Source organism: Pristis pectinata, chromosome 11 (genome assembly GCF_009764475.1).
Source record: "Pristis pectinata isolate sPriPec2 chromosome 11, sPriPec2.1.pri, whole genome shotgun sequence".
NCBI lineage: Eukaryota > Metazoa > Chordata > Chondrichthyes > Rhinopristiformes > Pristidae > Pristis > Pristis pectinata.
Genome location: NC_067415.1, coordinates 42,861,587 through 42,875,796, shown reverse-complemented (window position 1 = coordinate 42,875,796; position 14,210 = coordinate 42,861,587). Strand labels below are relative to the sequence as shown.

Sequence of the window (14,210 nt, the reverse complement as noted above, 5' to 3'; positions counted from 1 at the left end):
TGATCCATAGTCTTCTGTGCCATGGTGATTCAGATGCTCGATCAGATGGCTCTTAAATGTTATGAGAGTACCTGTCTCCATCTACTCAGAAAGTGTCCTTTAAATTTCAACCTGGGTGGAAAAAAAACCCTCCTCAGATCTTCTCTAAACCTCTTCCGTGTTCAATCTATGCCTTCTGGATTTAGACACCTTTGCTATGGGGAAAAAGTTTCTTACTAGCTACTCTATCTATGCCTCTCATAATTTTGTATACTTTTATCAGGTCCCCTCTTGGCCACCTCCACTCCAAGGAAAACAAACCCAGGCTATCCAGTTCCTCCCCTACCTGAAATACTCCATCCAGGTGAAATCCTGGTGAATCTCCTCTGAACCCTCTCCAATGCAATCACATCCTTCCTGTGATGTGGTGACCAGAACTGCGCACAGTACTCCAGCTATGCCCTAATGAATTTTATATAGTTATAAATTAACCTCTGTGCTCTTATATCTGGTGTTGTGGATATGAATACAAGTATCCCACATGCCTAATTAACCATCTCTATATGCCATACCACATTTGGGGATCCTTGGATCTGTATACTAAGGCCCCTCAGTTCCTCAATACTCCCTAGGGTCCTACCATTCATTATGAATATCTTATTAGTACTCCCAAAATGCATTGCCTCACACTTATCAAGATTAAATTCCATTTGCCATTGCTCTACCCAATTTACCAATTCATCAATATTGTCTTGTAGCGTAAGATTACTCACTTCACTAACAATAACACCACCAATTTTTATGTCATCTGCAAACTTACTAATCATGCCTCCTACATGCACATCCACATTGTTAATGTATATAATAAACAGTAAGGGTCCCAGCTCTGATTCCAGCAGTGACACCACTGGTCACAGGCTTACAATCCTGAAAATAACCTTCCACCATCACCCTTTGTGGTGTATTACCAAGCCAGTTTTCCATCTAATTTGCCAACTTGCCCTTGATCCCATGGGCTTTAACCCTTTGGACCAGTGTACGTGGAGCCTTGTCAAAGGCCTTACTGAGGTCCATGTAGACTACATTAACTGTGCTGCCCTCATCAATACAATTTGTTACCTCTTTGAAAAATTCAATCAAATTGGTCAGATATGATCTCCCCAGAGCAAAGCCATTCTGACTATATTTAATTAATCCCTGTCTTTCCAATGTACATTAATCTTGTTCCTTGGAATTTTTTTCTAATAACTTCTCACCACTGATATTAGATTACCTGGCGTATCCCCACTGGATTTCTTGAATAAGTCACCAGGCACCTCTACTATGGCTAGCAAAGATTTAAATATCTCTGTCAGTGCCCCAGCAATCTCTTGCCTCCCATAGCAGTCTGAGGTACATCTCATCAAGCCTTGGGATCCTATTCAACTTTAAGCCCACATCAATAACCTTTGTAGTGGTAACTGTCTATGATTTCATTCTCTCTCTCCTGGAATTCTCCAACTGCCATGTCCTTCTCTTTAGTGAATACGGAGGTATTCGTTAACACGTCACCTATGTCCTCTGGCTCCACATACAGTTTGTCCCTTTGGTCCCCAATGGACCCTCTTGCCCTTAATACACTTAAAAATGTGCATTGAGAGACCAGGAGAGAGAATGTAGGAGATAGAAAGAAGACAGAGAAAGCAAGGGGTCAAAGAAAGAGATCTGGGGACAGAGAGAAGGGTTTGGGAACTCAGAGGGATAGAATGGAAGAGTAAAGGAGGCTAGCGAGAGAGCAAAAGTGATTGAGAGTGTGTCAGAGAAAGAGAGGGAGATTGTGGACAGAAAGGGTAGGGATGGGGGGGGGGGGAGGAGAGAGAGAGAAAAAAAAACAAATTGAGACCCAGAGAGAGAAACTGAGCTTCTGCAAAGAGAGCATGAGACTGAAAGGTCAGAGAGAATGATAGCTCAAAGAAAGGGACCTCATTGAGAGATAGTGGAAGAGAATGTAACTTCAGAGAAAGGGAGAGGAAGACTGGGGGACAGATTGGTTGCCCAGCAAAGTGGTGAGAGAAAGGTCATTGGGGCTCAGGAAGAGGGGGAGAATGGGGGAACAGCAAATGAATTGCAGCTCAGGGAGAAAAGGGAAACAGGTACGAAGAGAGACAGATAATTGGGACAGGCAGTGAATGGAGAAACAAACGAGCTCATAGAAATTGAGAGAGAAAGGGAATTCGGGATATGGAGAGAGAGAGAGAGAGAGAAGGAGAGACTGAGAAACAATTGAGGCTCAGAAAGAGGGAGAAAGGGAGAATGAGAACCTGAATAGAGATGGGGTTGAGAGATAAAGAGATACAGGCTCAGAGGGCAGGGAAGGAGCAATGGAAGCTCAGGAGGAGAGAGGATACAAGCTCAGCCCAAGTGAAAGGGAGCAAATGAAGGCTCAGAAGGTGTGTGAGTAAAAATGAGGGCTTAGGAAGAACACAAGAAAATAGGAGCCGGAGTAGGCCACCAGGCCCTGCCATTCATTATGATCATGGGCTGATCTAATCTGGTCTCAACTCTTCCATGCTAGTTCCCCATAACCCTCAATTTCTCAATCTTTCAAATATTTGTCTGTCTCAACTGTAAATATATCTAATGATCTGGCCTCCACCAGCCTCTGGGGCAGAGAATTCCAGAGATTCACCACCCTCTGAGAGAAGAAAAATCTACGCACCTCAGTTTTAAATGACTAACCCTTATTTTGTAGCTATGTCCTCTTGTTCGTGACTTTCCCACTAGTGAACAACATCTACCCTGTCAAGTCCTTTGAGGATCTTATATGTTTGAATAAGATACTCAAACATATAAGATCCAAAAGGATCATCCCTTATTCTTCTAAACCCAAGAAATACAGAGCCAATCTATCCAGCCTTTCTAGATAGGATATCCCAGGAATTAAAAAAAAACAAACTGCTGGAGAAACTCAGTGGGTCAGGCAGCATCTGTGGAGCAAAGGATAGTTGACATTTTGGGTCAAGACCCTGCATCAGGACCCTGCGGCAATTTATTTTTTGCTCCAGATTGCACCATCTGCAGTCTCTCGTATCTCCATTCCCGGAATTAACTTGGTGAATCTCCTTTGGATTGCCTCCATTGTTTTTTTAGGTAAGGGGGCCAAAACTGCATGCAGTATTCCGGGTGTGTCCTCACCAATGCCCTATATAACTGTAACAAAACCTCCCTATTTTTAAACTCCAACCCCTTTGAAATAAAGGCTAAAGTGCTGTTTGCCTTCCTGAGTGTTTATTGGACCTGCCTGCTAACTTTTTGTGATTCATGCACTAAAACTTTAGATCCCTCTGAACTTCACTTATTTACATTCTCTCCCCATTTAGATTATAATCTGCCTTTTGATTTCTCTTACCAAAGTGCTGACTTCATACTTGCCCCACATAAACTCCACCTGCCAGGTTTTTACCCAATCACTCCAATCTATCTGTATGAATGGCATGCAAAACAAAGTTTTTCACTATGCCTTTGGTACATGTGACAAAAAATAAAACAATTTACCAATTTATGTATCTATGTACTGTTGCAGAATCAAAATGTCCCCATCATAACATGCCCTTCCACCTAGTCTTTTTTTTTATCATTGGTACACTTGGAAACCTTGTATTTCATTCCCTCCTCCAGATCATTAATGTAAGTAGTGAACAATTGATAGCCAAGAACCAATCGCTGGGGTACTCACAAATTATATCTGTCCAGCCTGAAAAGAACTCATTTATCCCAATTCTCTGTTTTCTATGTGACAGCCAGTTTTCGATCCAGAGTAACACACTTCCTCCAATACCTTGGGGTCTTAATTTGTACACCAGCCTCTTACACTGCCACATCCTCAAATACAAGCAAACTTGATTTACCCTTCATAAAACTATGTTGACTAGGTTTAATTACATTGAGCTTTCCCCTTTGATTTTTGACTCTAGCATCTTGCCATCAATAGATGTTAAACTAACTGGCCTTTAGTTCCTGTCTTCTGTCTTCCTCCCAATTTGAATAAGTTAATCACATTCTGAAAAAGGCAAACCACTTGGGCGTAAATGAACCTGGTGTCGGATCAGGCACGTGTGACCCTTCTTGTTTCTCCTTGCCAGTTTCTGGGAACTGGTATCCAAAATGGAAGACCAGAAACAACTTGACATGGTTATACTCAAAAATAAAATACTGCAATGCTGGAAACCTGAAATAAAAAAATATTGGAAATAGCAGGTCAGCCAGCAAACCATGGAGCGTGAAACAGGGTTAATGCTTTCATCAGAAATGGGCAAGCTAGAGATAAATGAAAGTTGAGAAATAGGAGAGGGGCAGAGAAAACAAAAGCAAAGGATGGAGGGCAAAGGAGATTGCATGTAGTGGTGCCAACTGAAAGAGAGGAGATAAATCTAAAATCACGAGGAAAGAAAAGAGGGAATGCTAAAAACGGGAGTCAGAAGGCTGGAATGGCTGACTACCTGAAATTGTTGATTTCAGTACTAAGTCCCGAGGGCTGCAATATGCGTAGTCAGAAGATGACATGCTGTTCCTCAAGCTTGCATTGAACATTTTTGGAATAGTGTAGAAAGCCAAATTTCGAGAGGTCAGAGTGGGAGTGGGATGGAGAATTAGGGTGATTGCCAACTGGAAGCTCAGTATCACCCTTGTGGAGTGAATGGAGATGTTCCACGAAGTGCTCACCTTATTTTGAGTTTGATTTCCCCAATGCAGCGATTCACTGTGAGCAGAGGAAGCGGTGTACTAAGAAAGTACAAGTACAGTGGCATGCAAAAGTTTGGGCACCCCTGGTCAAAATTTCTATTACTGTGAATAGCTAAGTGAGTAAAAGATGACCTGATTTCCAAAAGGCATAAAGTTAAAGATGACACATTTGTTACGAACCAGCAACAAAAGAAACACACTGAGTCATGATTCAGTGTTAAAAACTACTTTATTAATAACTACTTATGATAATAAGAAAAATAAAAGTAAAAATGTTAGAATGTTAGAAGTAAAAATGTTAAACCTTGAACATTAACCCCAAAAACTAAACTCGTCGTGTGTGTGTGGCAAAGTCCCAAACTCCAAGTCCAGGAATCTTAAAGTGCAGTTCAGCAGGCCATAAGGTGAAACGTGAGCAAAGGCTTCTTCAACAACCACCGTTGTCTGAAGATAAAATGTAGATGTAGAGAACATAGAGAGAGTAATTACGAAATCCAAATGTTCCACAATGGAACCCAAACGACACCTCCGTGTTTACTCGGTAGTGACTTCCTCACCCTGAAAAGCATCCGAATTGTGGCCGTCCACACAAATACCTGTTTCCTTCTACAGGTCAGCAACAAAGTGAACTCCACCGGATTACTTCCAATTTCCATACGTGGATTGCAGTAACAGACACAGTTATTGTTTCTCATCCATCGATAGAGAAACTAGCAGGCTGGTGTCTCTCTCCCTTTTCTCTCTCTCTCTCTCTCTGACTGACTTCGACTGACCTCTTCAACAACGTCATTACGTCCCTTATCTTCTGTTGACGTAAGCACACCACACACACACTATCTTAAAGGGACATTCACCTAGTCCGTAACACATTTCTTTAATATTTTAAGCAAGATTACTTTTTTATTTCCATCTTTTACAGTTTCAAAATAACAAAAAAGGAAAAGGGCCTGAAGCAAAAGTTTGGGCACCCTGCATGGTCAGTACTTAGTAACACCCCCTTTGGCAAGTATCACAGCTTGTAAATGCTTTCTGCAGCCAGCTAAGAGTCAATTCTTGTTTTGGGGATTTTTGCCCATTCTTCCTTGCAAAAGGCTTCTAGTTCTGTGAGATTATTGGGCCGTCTTGCACACACTGCTCTTTTGAGGTCTATCCACAGATTTTCAATGATGTTTAGGTCTGGAGACTGTGAGGGCCATGGCAAAACCTTCAGCTTGTGCCTCTTGAGGTAGTCCATTGTGGATTTTGAAGTGTGTTTAGCATCATTATCCTGTGGTAGAAGCCATCCTCTTTTCATCTTCAGCTTTTTTTTTTACAGACAGTGTGATGTTTGCTTCCAGAATTTGCTGGTATTTAATTGAATTCATTCTTCCCCCTACCAGTGAAATGTTCCCCGTGCTATTGGCTGCAACACAAGCCCAAAGCATGATCGATCTACCCCTGTGCTTAACAGTTGGAGAGGTGTTCTTTTCATGAAATTCTGCTCTCTTTTTTTCTCCAAACTTTCCTGCGTCCTCGCCACAAAATTCAGTGTCAGAAGTTTGCAAAGGAACATCTAAACAAGCCTGATGCATTTCAGAAACAAGTCCTGTGGACTGAAGAAGTTAAAATAGAACTTTTTAGCCGCAATGAGCAAAGGTATGTTTGGAGAAAAAATGAATCTGGTGCCGAGCTTGCCGAGGATGATCCATTGAATGTAACTAACCGGGATGCAGGTGTGTATAAGGGAAGATTATTTTTGTTCTGGGTGGGAGAAGTGCTGGAAATGGGACAGTTGTGAGCCCATTAAGCTATGGTGAAGTGGAAATCATGATTTTGAGAAAGGAAGACATTTTGAATGCACTATTATTGAAGCAGTGTTGTCAGATTACCAAAAATGAAGGTGCAGAAGAATGGAGAATGTAATGCACTCCTTACAGGAAGAAAGGGTGGAAATTGTCAAGGTATTTGTGGAGTTAATGGACTTGTAGTGTAGTCTAATTGTTAAGCTATCTACTGAAATGGAGATAGAGGAGTTGAGAAAATGACTGGAAGAATTGGAGATGGATGGTGTATGTGAAAGTGAGAGCAAGGTGGGAACCGGCAACCGACTTTCTTGAGAGCAGGAAGCATCACCAATACAGTCAACAATGTACTTGAAAAAGAGATGAAGGAGGGGGTCTGAGTAGAACGGAAAGAAATGTTCTACAATATCCCACAAAGGGACAAGCACAACTCAGACACATACATGTTACAAAGGCTACATCCTTTACGTGGAAGGGTATGGTGTTAAAGGAGGAATGTTGAATGTGAAAACATTTTCAACCAGGCAGAGGGTGAAGGGAGCACTAGTTCAGCCTCAAGAGAGAAGCCACTCAAGCTAACCGTGTGTGGGATGGAGGTGCAGAGGGATAGGATATCCATGATGAAAGTAGGGGGCCAGAAATCTATAAACTTTTAATGTGGTGGAGGATTCAAAAGTATCGCAAATGTAAGTGGGAAGAGACTGGACCAATGTAGGAAGAGTCAAGGTAAGAAGAAATGAGTTTTGTGAGCACCAAGGCCACACCCCCACCAGGAAAACCCTACTTGTGGATTTTAGGAAGGTGGTGATTATTTGTGACAGGGAATATGTTGGGGGGCCTGGAGGGAAAAAAACACAAGAAATGACTGTTTGAGAAACCATGGACTAATGCAGTACAGTGAGATCAAGGTATGAAAGGTTGTCAAAGAATTGATGTTCATTTTCTACAAGGTTGAGGCCAGACCACCTTATGACAACATTGCTGGTTTAATTATAATCTTGAGGTTGATCCTTACTGAGCAGAGCACAACAAGTTCAGGGAGGTTTAATGTTTGCAAGGGAAGTGGAAAATAGACAGTCAATATCACACTGGTAGTTTGTGATGAAAAGATCGAGAGACCAAAGGGAGTGGTCCAGATAGACTGGGAATTTAAGGTAGAAAAGGGTGAAAACATTGACCAAAGAAATGAAAAAAAAAACAAATAAAACTGTAGATGCTAGAATCTAAAACAAAACCAGAAATGCTGGAAAAACTCAACCAGTTGAGTAACATCCTTGGAAAGAGAAACCAGTCAATGTTTCACATCAATGACATTTCCTCAGAACTGGGGGAAGAGTGGAAAGTAAGTTTTCAAAACAGAGCTGAAGGGAGGAATGAGGTGCAAGACAAAAGACCATATGCAGATAGGTTAAGATAGATCAAGTGATAAGGAGCACAAGTACCAACCACTAGAAAGGCATTTGTCACATATATTATGGCATGATTAGCAAGTTTGCAGATGATACCTAATTTGGTGGTGTGGTGGACAGTGAAGGCGGCTGTCTAAGGTTACAATGGGATCTAGATCAACTAAGAAAGTGGGCAAAGGAATAGCAGATGGAATTCAACTCAAACAAGAGCGAAGTGGTGCAATTTGGGAAGTTAAACCAGGGCAGGACATACACAGTAAATAACAGGGCCCTGGGGAGTGTTGTAGAACAGAGAGTTCTCAGAAAGTGGTGACACAGGGAGATGAGGTAGTGAAGGCATATGACACACTTGCCTTCATTGGTGGAGGCATTGAGTACAAAAGTTGGGATGTCATGTTAGAGCTATACAGGACATTGGTGAGACTGCACCTGGAATACTGTGCAGTTCTGGTCACCATACTCTAGGAAGGATCTGATTAGGCTAGAGAAGGTATAGAAAAGATTCACAAGGATGTCACTGGGACTGGAGGGCTTGAGTTACAAGGAGAAACCAGATAGACTGGGACAGTTTTCTCTGGAGTGGAGGAGACTGAGGGGTGACCTTATAGTTTATAAAATCAAGAGGGGCATAAATAAGGTGGATGGTTAGTCTTTTTCCCAAGTTAGGGGAGTCTAAAACTAGAGGTCATAGGTTTAAGGTGTGTCACGAACCAGCAACAAAAGAAACACACTGAGCATGATTCAGTGTTAAAAACTATTTTATTAATCACTACTTATGATAATACGTAAAATAAAAGTAAAAATGTTGGTATGTTAGAATTCAAAAATGTTAAACCTTGAACGTTAACCCCAAAACTAAACTCTTCGTGTGTGTGTGACAAAGTCTCAAACTCCCAGTTCCGGAATGGTTCTTAAAGTTCAGTTCCGCAAGCCATAAGGTGAAACATGAGCAAGGGCTTCTTCAACAACCACCGTTGTCTGAAGATAAGACGTAGAGAAATATAGAGAGAGTAAATACGAAATCCAAATGTTCCACAATGGAACCCAAACGACACTTCAGTGTTTACTCGGTAGTGACTTCCTCACCCCGAAAAGCATCCAAATCGTGGTCGTCCACACACACAAATACCTGTTTCCTTCTACAGGTCAGCAACAAAGTGAACTCCACCGGATTACTTCCAACTTCCATACATGGATTTCAGTGGCAGACAGAGTTATAGTTTCTCATCCATCGATAGAGAAAACTAGCAGGCTGGTGTCTCTCTCCCTTCTCTCTCTCTCCTTCTGACTTCTTCAACAACGTCATTACATCCTTTATCATCTATTGACGTAAGCACGCCCCACACACACATACACACACACTCTCTATCTTAAAGGGACTTTCACTGAGTCCGTAACAGGTGACAGGGGAAAGATTTAAAGGGGACCTAAGGGGCAAGATTTTCCACACAGAGTGGTATGTATATGGAACAAATTGGTAGAAGAAGTGGTAGAGGTGGGTACAATTACAACATTTAAAAGACATTTGGACAGGTTCACAGATAGGAAACTTTTAGAAGAATATGGGCCAAATGCAGGCAAATATGACTAGTTCAGGAAGGCAACTGTGTCATCAAGGATGAATTGGGCAGAAAGGCCAGGTTCCATGCTGTATAACACTATGACGATGACTCATTTAAAAAAAACAAGTGGGAAACAGACACGAGCATTATAATGGGCTCATTCCAGAAAGTTGCAAAGTGATTAGGCAGATGTGTTCTCCTAGTTTACATTGGGCCTTACTATGGCAGAGGAGGCAGCCACAGACAGACATATTGGAATAGTAGGACTGAGAATTAAAGTGGCATGGAACAGGAAGCTCAGAATCACCCCTGCAGACTGAGTGCAGTTGCTCTGCAATGTGATCACCCAATCTGGATTTGCTTTCTCCACTGCATTATGAACATTGAATTCAGTAGTCCAGATTGGAAGTACAAGGGAAGTCATTGCTTCACCTGGAATGATTGTGCTAGAGAAACAAAGGACTGCAGATGCTGGAACTCAGCAGGCCAGGCAGAATCTGTGGAGAAAAGCAGGTCAATGTTTCAGGTCAGGACCCTTGATTGTGCCCCTGGATGGTGGGAAGAGGTGAATGGACAGGTGTTGCATGGGAAGGTGCAGTGGGACAGGGAGTAGTGGATGGGGATGGAAAAGTGGACCAGGAAGTCATGAAGTGAGTTGTCCCTGCAAAATGCAGAAAGGGTAGGAAAGGGGAAGATGTGGCTGATGGTGGAATTGTATCAGAGCTGGCAGAAATTCCAAAAGGATAATAAGAGGGCAGTGGGGTGTAAGATGCGAACTCGGGGAATATCTTTGTTTTGTCTTGGAAGAAAATGTGAAAGCAGACATGCAAATAGAAGAAATGCAGTTGAGACTTCCACTGAAAAAAATGGGTAAAATAGACAGAACTCAACATCACATTCAGCTTGAAATTCACTGAGATGGGATGCAATGGAATGAACGTTGAGGCCTTTACTGAGGAATACTTTTTTTTAGGGTAGTTCTGTGACATGGCATGGGGTAAGACTGAGTAAAAATAGAGTCAGAAGAAAGTGAAGGGGAGCATTGATCCAGAGCAGTGTTCAGTAGTTGCAGCTTGTAATCCTTACCACCTAAAAAGAAAAAAATTTTGTTCAAATGTCAGTTGAAGGACAAAGGAACTGCAGATATGGAAAGATAAGCAAAATCAATATTACAGATCAATGACCTTCTATTGAAATCCAGATAGTTCAGGGTAGCTGGCAACATCCAATCTAGCAAAGCATTTTATCGTGCATGGTATCATTCTTAAAGCATTGTTGATGTGGACTTTAGGAAGGGGAAGTCAGGCAAACACACTCGTCCTCATTGAAGGGTCTGCATATGGAAAGGGTAAGCCTGGGTGTCAACATCTTGGAGGACCAACCCAGATGCAACCATGAAGGCACACCAGCATCTCTACTCTTCATTTAAGGGGATTCAACATGTCAAAGACTGAAACTTCTACAAAATGTACAGTGAAAAGCATTCTAACTCATCACATCACAGCAACATTGCAATATGGAAACTCCAATTCACAGGAATGCAAGAGGCTACAGAATGTAGTGGACTCAGCCAGTTCCATCACAGCCTCAGCTCTCCCTACCAGAGGTCATCTAGAAGAGGGAATGTCTCAGGAAGACATCCATCATTCTTAATGCTGCCATCAGGCAGGAGGTACAGGACCCCAAAGACCCACAACCTCAAGGATCAACAACAGCTTCTTCCCCACTGCAATGAGATTCTTGAAATGACCTAAAAACAAATACTACTTTGGACCTTTTTCTCTCACCTTGCACTATTATTTTTGCACTGATGCAAGTTAATAAATTGTACATATGTCTGTAATAGTGCTGCTGCTAATTTTCATGACATTTATATCCTGTGTATACTTCTGACAATAAAGTTGAAGTATAACAAAGACTTTTAACAATAATAAAAACCAAGATGCTAGTCTTAGATTACATGCTCAAAAAATGCTGGAGGAACTCTGGTCAGGTCAGCAGATGAGTCCTGATGAAGGGGTCTTGACCCAAGACATTGACTATTTCCCTCCACAGATGCTGCCTGATCTGCTGAGTTCCTCCAGCACTTTGTTGCTCCAGATTTCAGCATCTGCAGAACCTGCTGTAAGAAGTGTTCTAGTCCTTTAAAGCTATCCATAAACTACACCAAGTATTGGATATCACATCTTAGTGTATATTTGTGCAGGTACAGCAGATTCACTAGAATATTATAGAGGAAGGGAAAAAATGTATGCTAACCAGCCTTATACTTCCTAGAATATACCAGATTAAAATACAACTCCACTGAAATGTTTTGGGATGATTGAAGGAAATTGACAGGGTAAACAAACTTTTAGTGGGAGAATTTAGGACAAGATAGTCTTAATATCATTCTTAAGACATTATACATTTACTCAAAGGCTGGTAGAAGTATCAGACTCAAACATCAATTTAACAAAAATGAGTTTGATTGATTTTTGATTGCAAGGGTATTAAAATATTTCAGAAACTAAGATGGTGTTAGGATCAGATCAGGTATTGAATACCAGAATAAGTTTGAGTGGCATTAAAGCCTCCTGTGTACTATGCCACATGAATTTAACTTTCAAATAGAAGACAGTTCATTTTTAATACTTGCTAATATTTAGTCAACAGCAGAATTAAATTGCAATGTGGACAAATATTGTAATGAGATGTTGCCAATTAGGGAAATTGCAGTATATATTCTAAAATAGCTAATAAATTAATAGTGATTTTCTAACTGGCTAATTTACTTTTGTTTAAATTGATTTATATAAATAAAAACAGAAATATTGTGTGCAGGTGATTTATTTAGTTTAGTACATACAAGGTTAACTAATGGTTTCAACACTGCATTGTTCATTTTCAGGTGCATAGTATTTTAAGATTTACTAATTTATCAAAAGCAATTTGTAATGCAAGAGCTCACATGAAAAAAAACAAAAATAATTTGTGTCAGGTAAATATCAATAGTTTTATTTCTATTTTCTCAATAGTTCAGATCCTGTAATTTTAACAAATTTCCTAAATGAACCAAAGTATTCATTTTCATTGCACCATAAATATTTAAAACTTAACTTAAACACTTTGCCTCAACTGTACACAAAACATTTCAAAAATATTTTATTTTGTTTTAGAATTTACATTCTTACAAAAAAGCAACATTTTCATTCCACAAGTGCATTCACACATTTGCAGCACTCACACAGTAATGCACACCTGAACTGCACATGCAGTTGAACATACAAATACCAAAATGTATTCAATATTTAACTTCAACTGAGATCCCTGCCTCAAATAATAAAATAAAACAAATGGGGAGGGGTTCAAATTTGACATGTTCCTTGAAGGTAGAATGTACTATTGCTGCTCTGCATGTTTCCCAATGATTTCAAACGTAACAAGAGGTAGTGTCACTTCACTGCTGTAAGATAATCACCCTCATACGAAAGGATAAATCAAATCCAACCAATCTTTCTTCCTCTAATACTAGTCTGTTAAGTGGAAAGAAAATCACTTGAAAAAAGACTTAGACCGTTTCCATTTTCACAGTTGCAGTATCTTTTTCAGTTTTAATGTCTGTCACAGAGCTGCCTTCAGCCTCAGTATTTTTACAGCTGCTGGCAAGATCTGAGGTCTTGCTACTAACATCCGACTGTTCCTGTTTAATAACTGAATGTAGTGGATTTTCTATAGGAGCTTCACTTGGAGATGGAGTTGAATCAGTAAATGAAGCCTGAAGAAAAAAGAAAATCAATTTTCATAATGCTAAAATTTACTTCAGCTGAATTTAACATTAAAATCAATTATGATTGTAAATTAACATTCAACACCCCAAAAGGTTGAGAATTTTGAAAAAGCACATCCTACTATTAAGGCACTACTCTAGCACTTGATTATTTGTGTTCTTGTACAACAGGATCAACTTAAATACTCACATTTTTATAATCTTCATAACATGCTGGATGATATGTCTAAAAGGAAACATGAGATAGATATCAGATATTTCAAATGATAATGAATGTTAGATGGATATAAATTCTACTTGTTCTGCAAAAATAAACATGGTTTGAACTGGCATCACAGACAATGTAACATTCAAAATTAACACCGATGGGCCAGATCTTGCAAGAAAAATATACATCATGCAAATCAAACAAGTTCAAGGGTCTGATTTTACAAAGCTCCTTATCTCCTGAACTAGCTTGTCACTTTATATTGTTATATACATTGCACAGATGTCATTCATAGATTAAAAAAATGAAATAACACATTAGCTGTCTATTAAGCTTGTATATTGGATCTGGTAAATAGAAGGGAATGTATTTCAAAGTGTAATTATCTGTGCAATATTAATCAGGCTTTCTGGCCCAGAAACTAAACTTGAACAAGTCCTATTCCCTTCAGGTTTTAAAAATTCTTTTCTTTCTTCTAAATCTAATCTTTATATTCCTTCCCCACTGCTTTTCTACTTAACTTCACTAACACAAATCTAGTTCACCCTCAAGTCACATTTCCTTCTCAAATGAAACATTACAAACTGCATTGTTTTAGTGATTTAAGGTGCCCAGCTTTCATCATACTTCAAGCCATGGGGCTACTGGCAGCTACGTTTCAAAATTATTCCATTGGCTATGAAGCACTTTTGAGGCATCCCACAACTGAAAGTAGTAATTTGTTGGATTATCTACCAATATCAATTGAGTATAACCTTAACTAAATTTGTTTTCAAATAT

The 14,210-nt window shown here is 40.0% G+C and overlaps 1 protein-coding gene across 1 annotated transcript in view; it reads right to left on the bottom strand.

Annotated features, from left to right (window-relative positions):
• Positions 1-12,263: 12,263 nt before the first annotated feature.
• Positions 12,264-14,210, bottom strand: part of pcf11 (PCF11 cleavage and polyadenylation factor subunit) — a 34,936-nt gene continuing 32,989 nt past the window's right edge. The window contains exons 15-16 of the mRNA XM_052025917.1: positions 13,413-13,448; positions 12,264-13,210 (exon numbers count right to left, since the gene is read on the bottom strand). Of these exons, the coding sequence (XP_051881877.1) occupies positions 13,004-13,210; positions 13,413-13,448 (243 nt within the window). The 3' untranslated portion in view covers positions 12,264-13,003. The remainder of the gene's footprint in view (positions 13,211-13,412; positions 13,449-14,210) is intronic.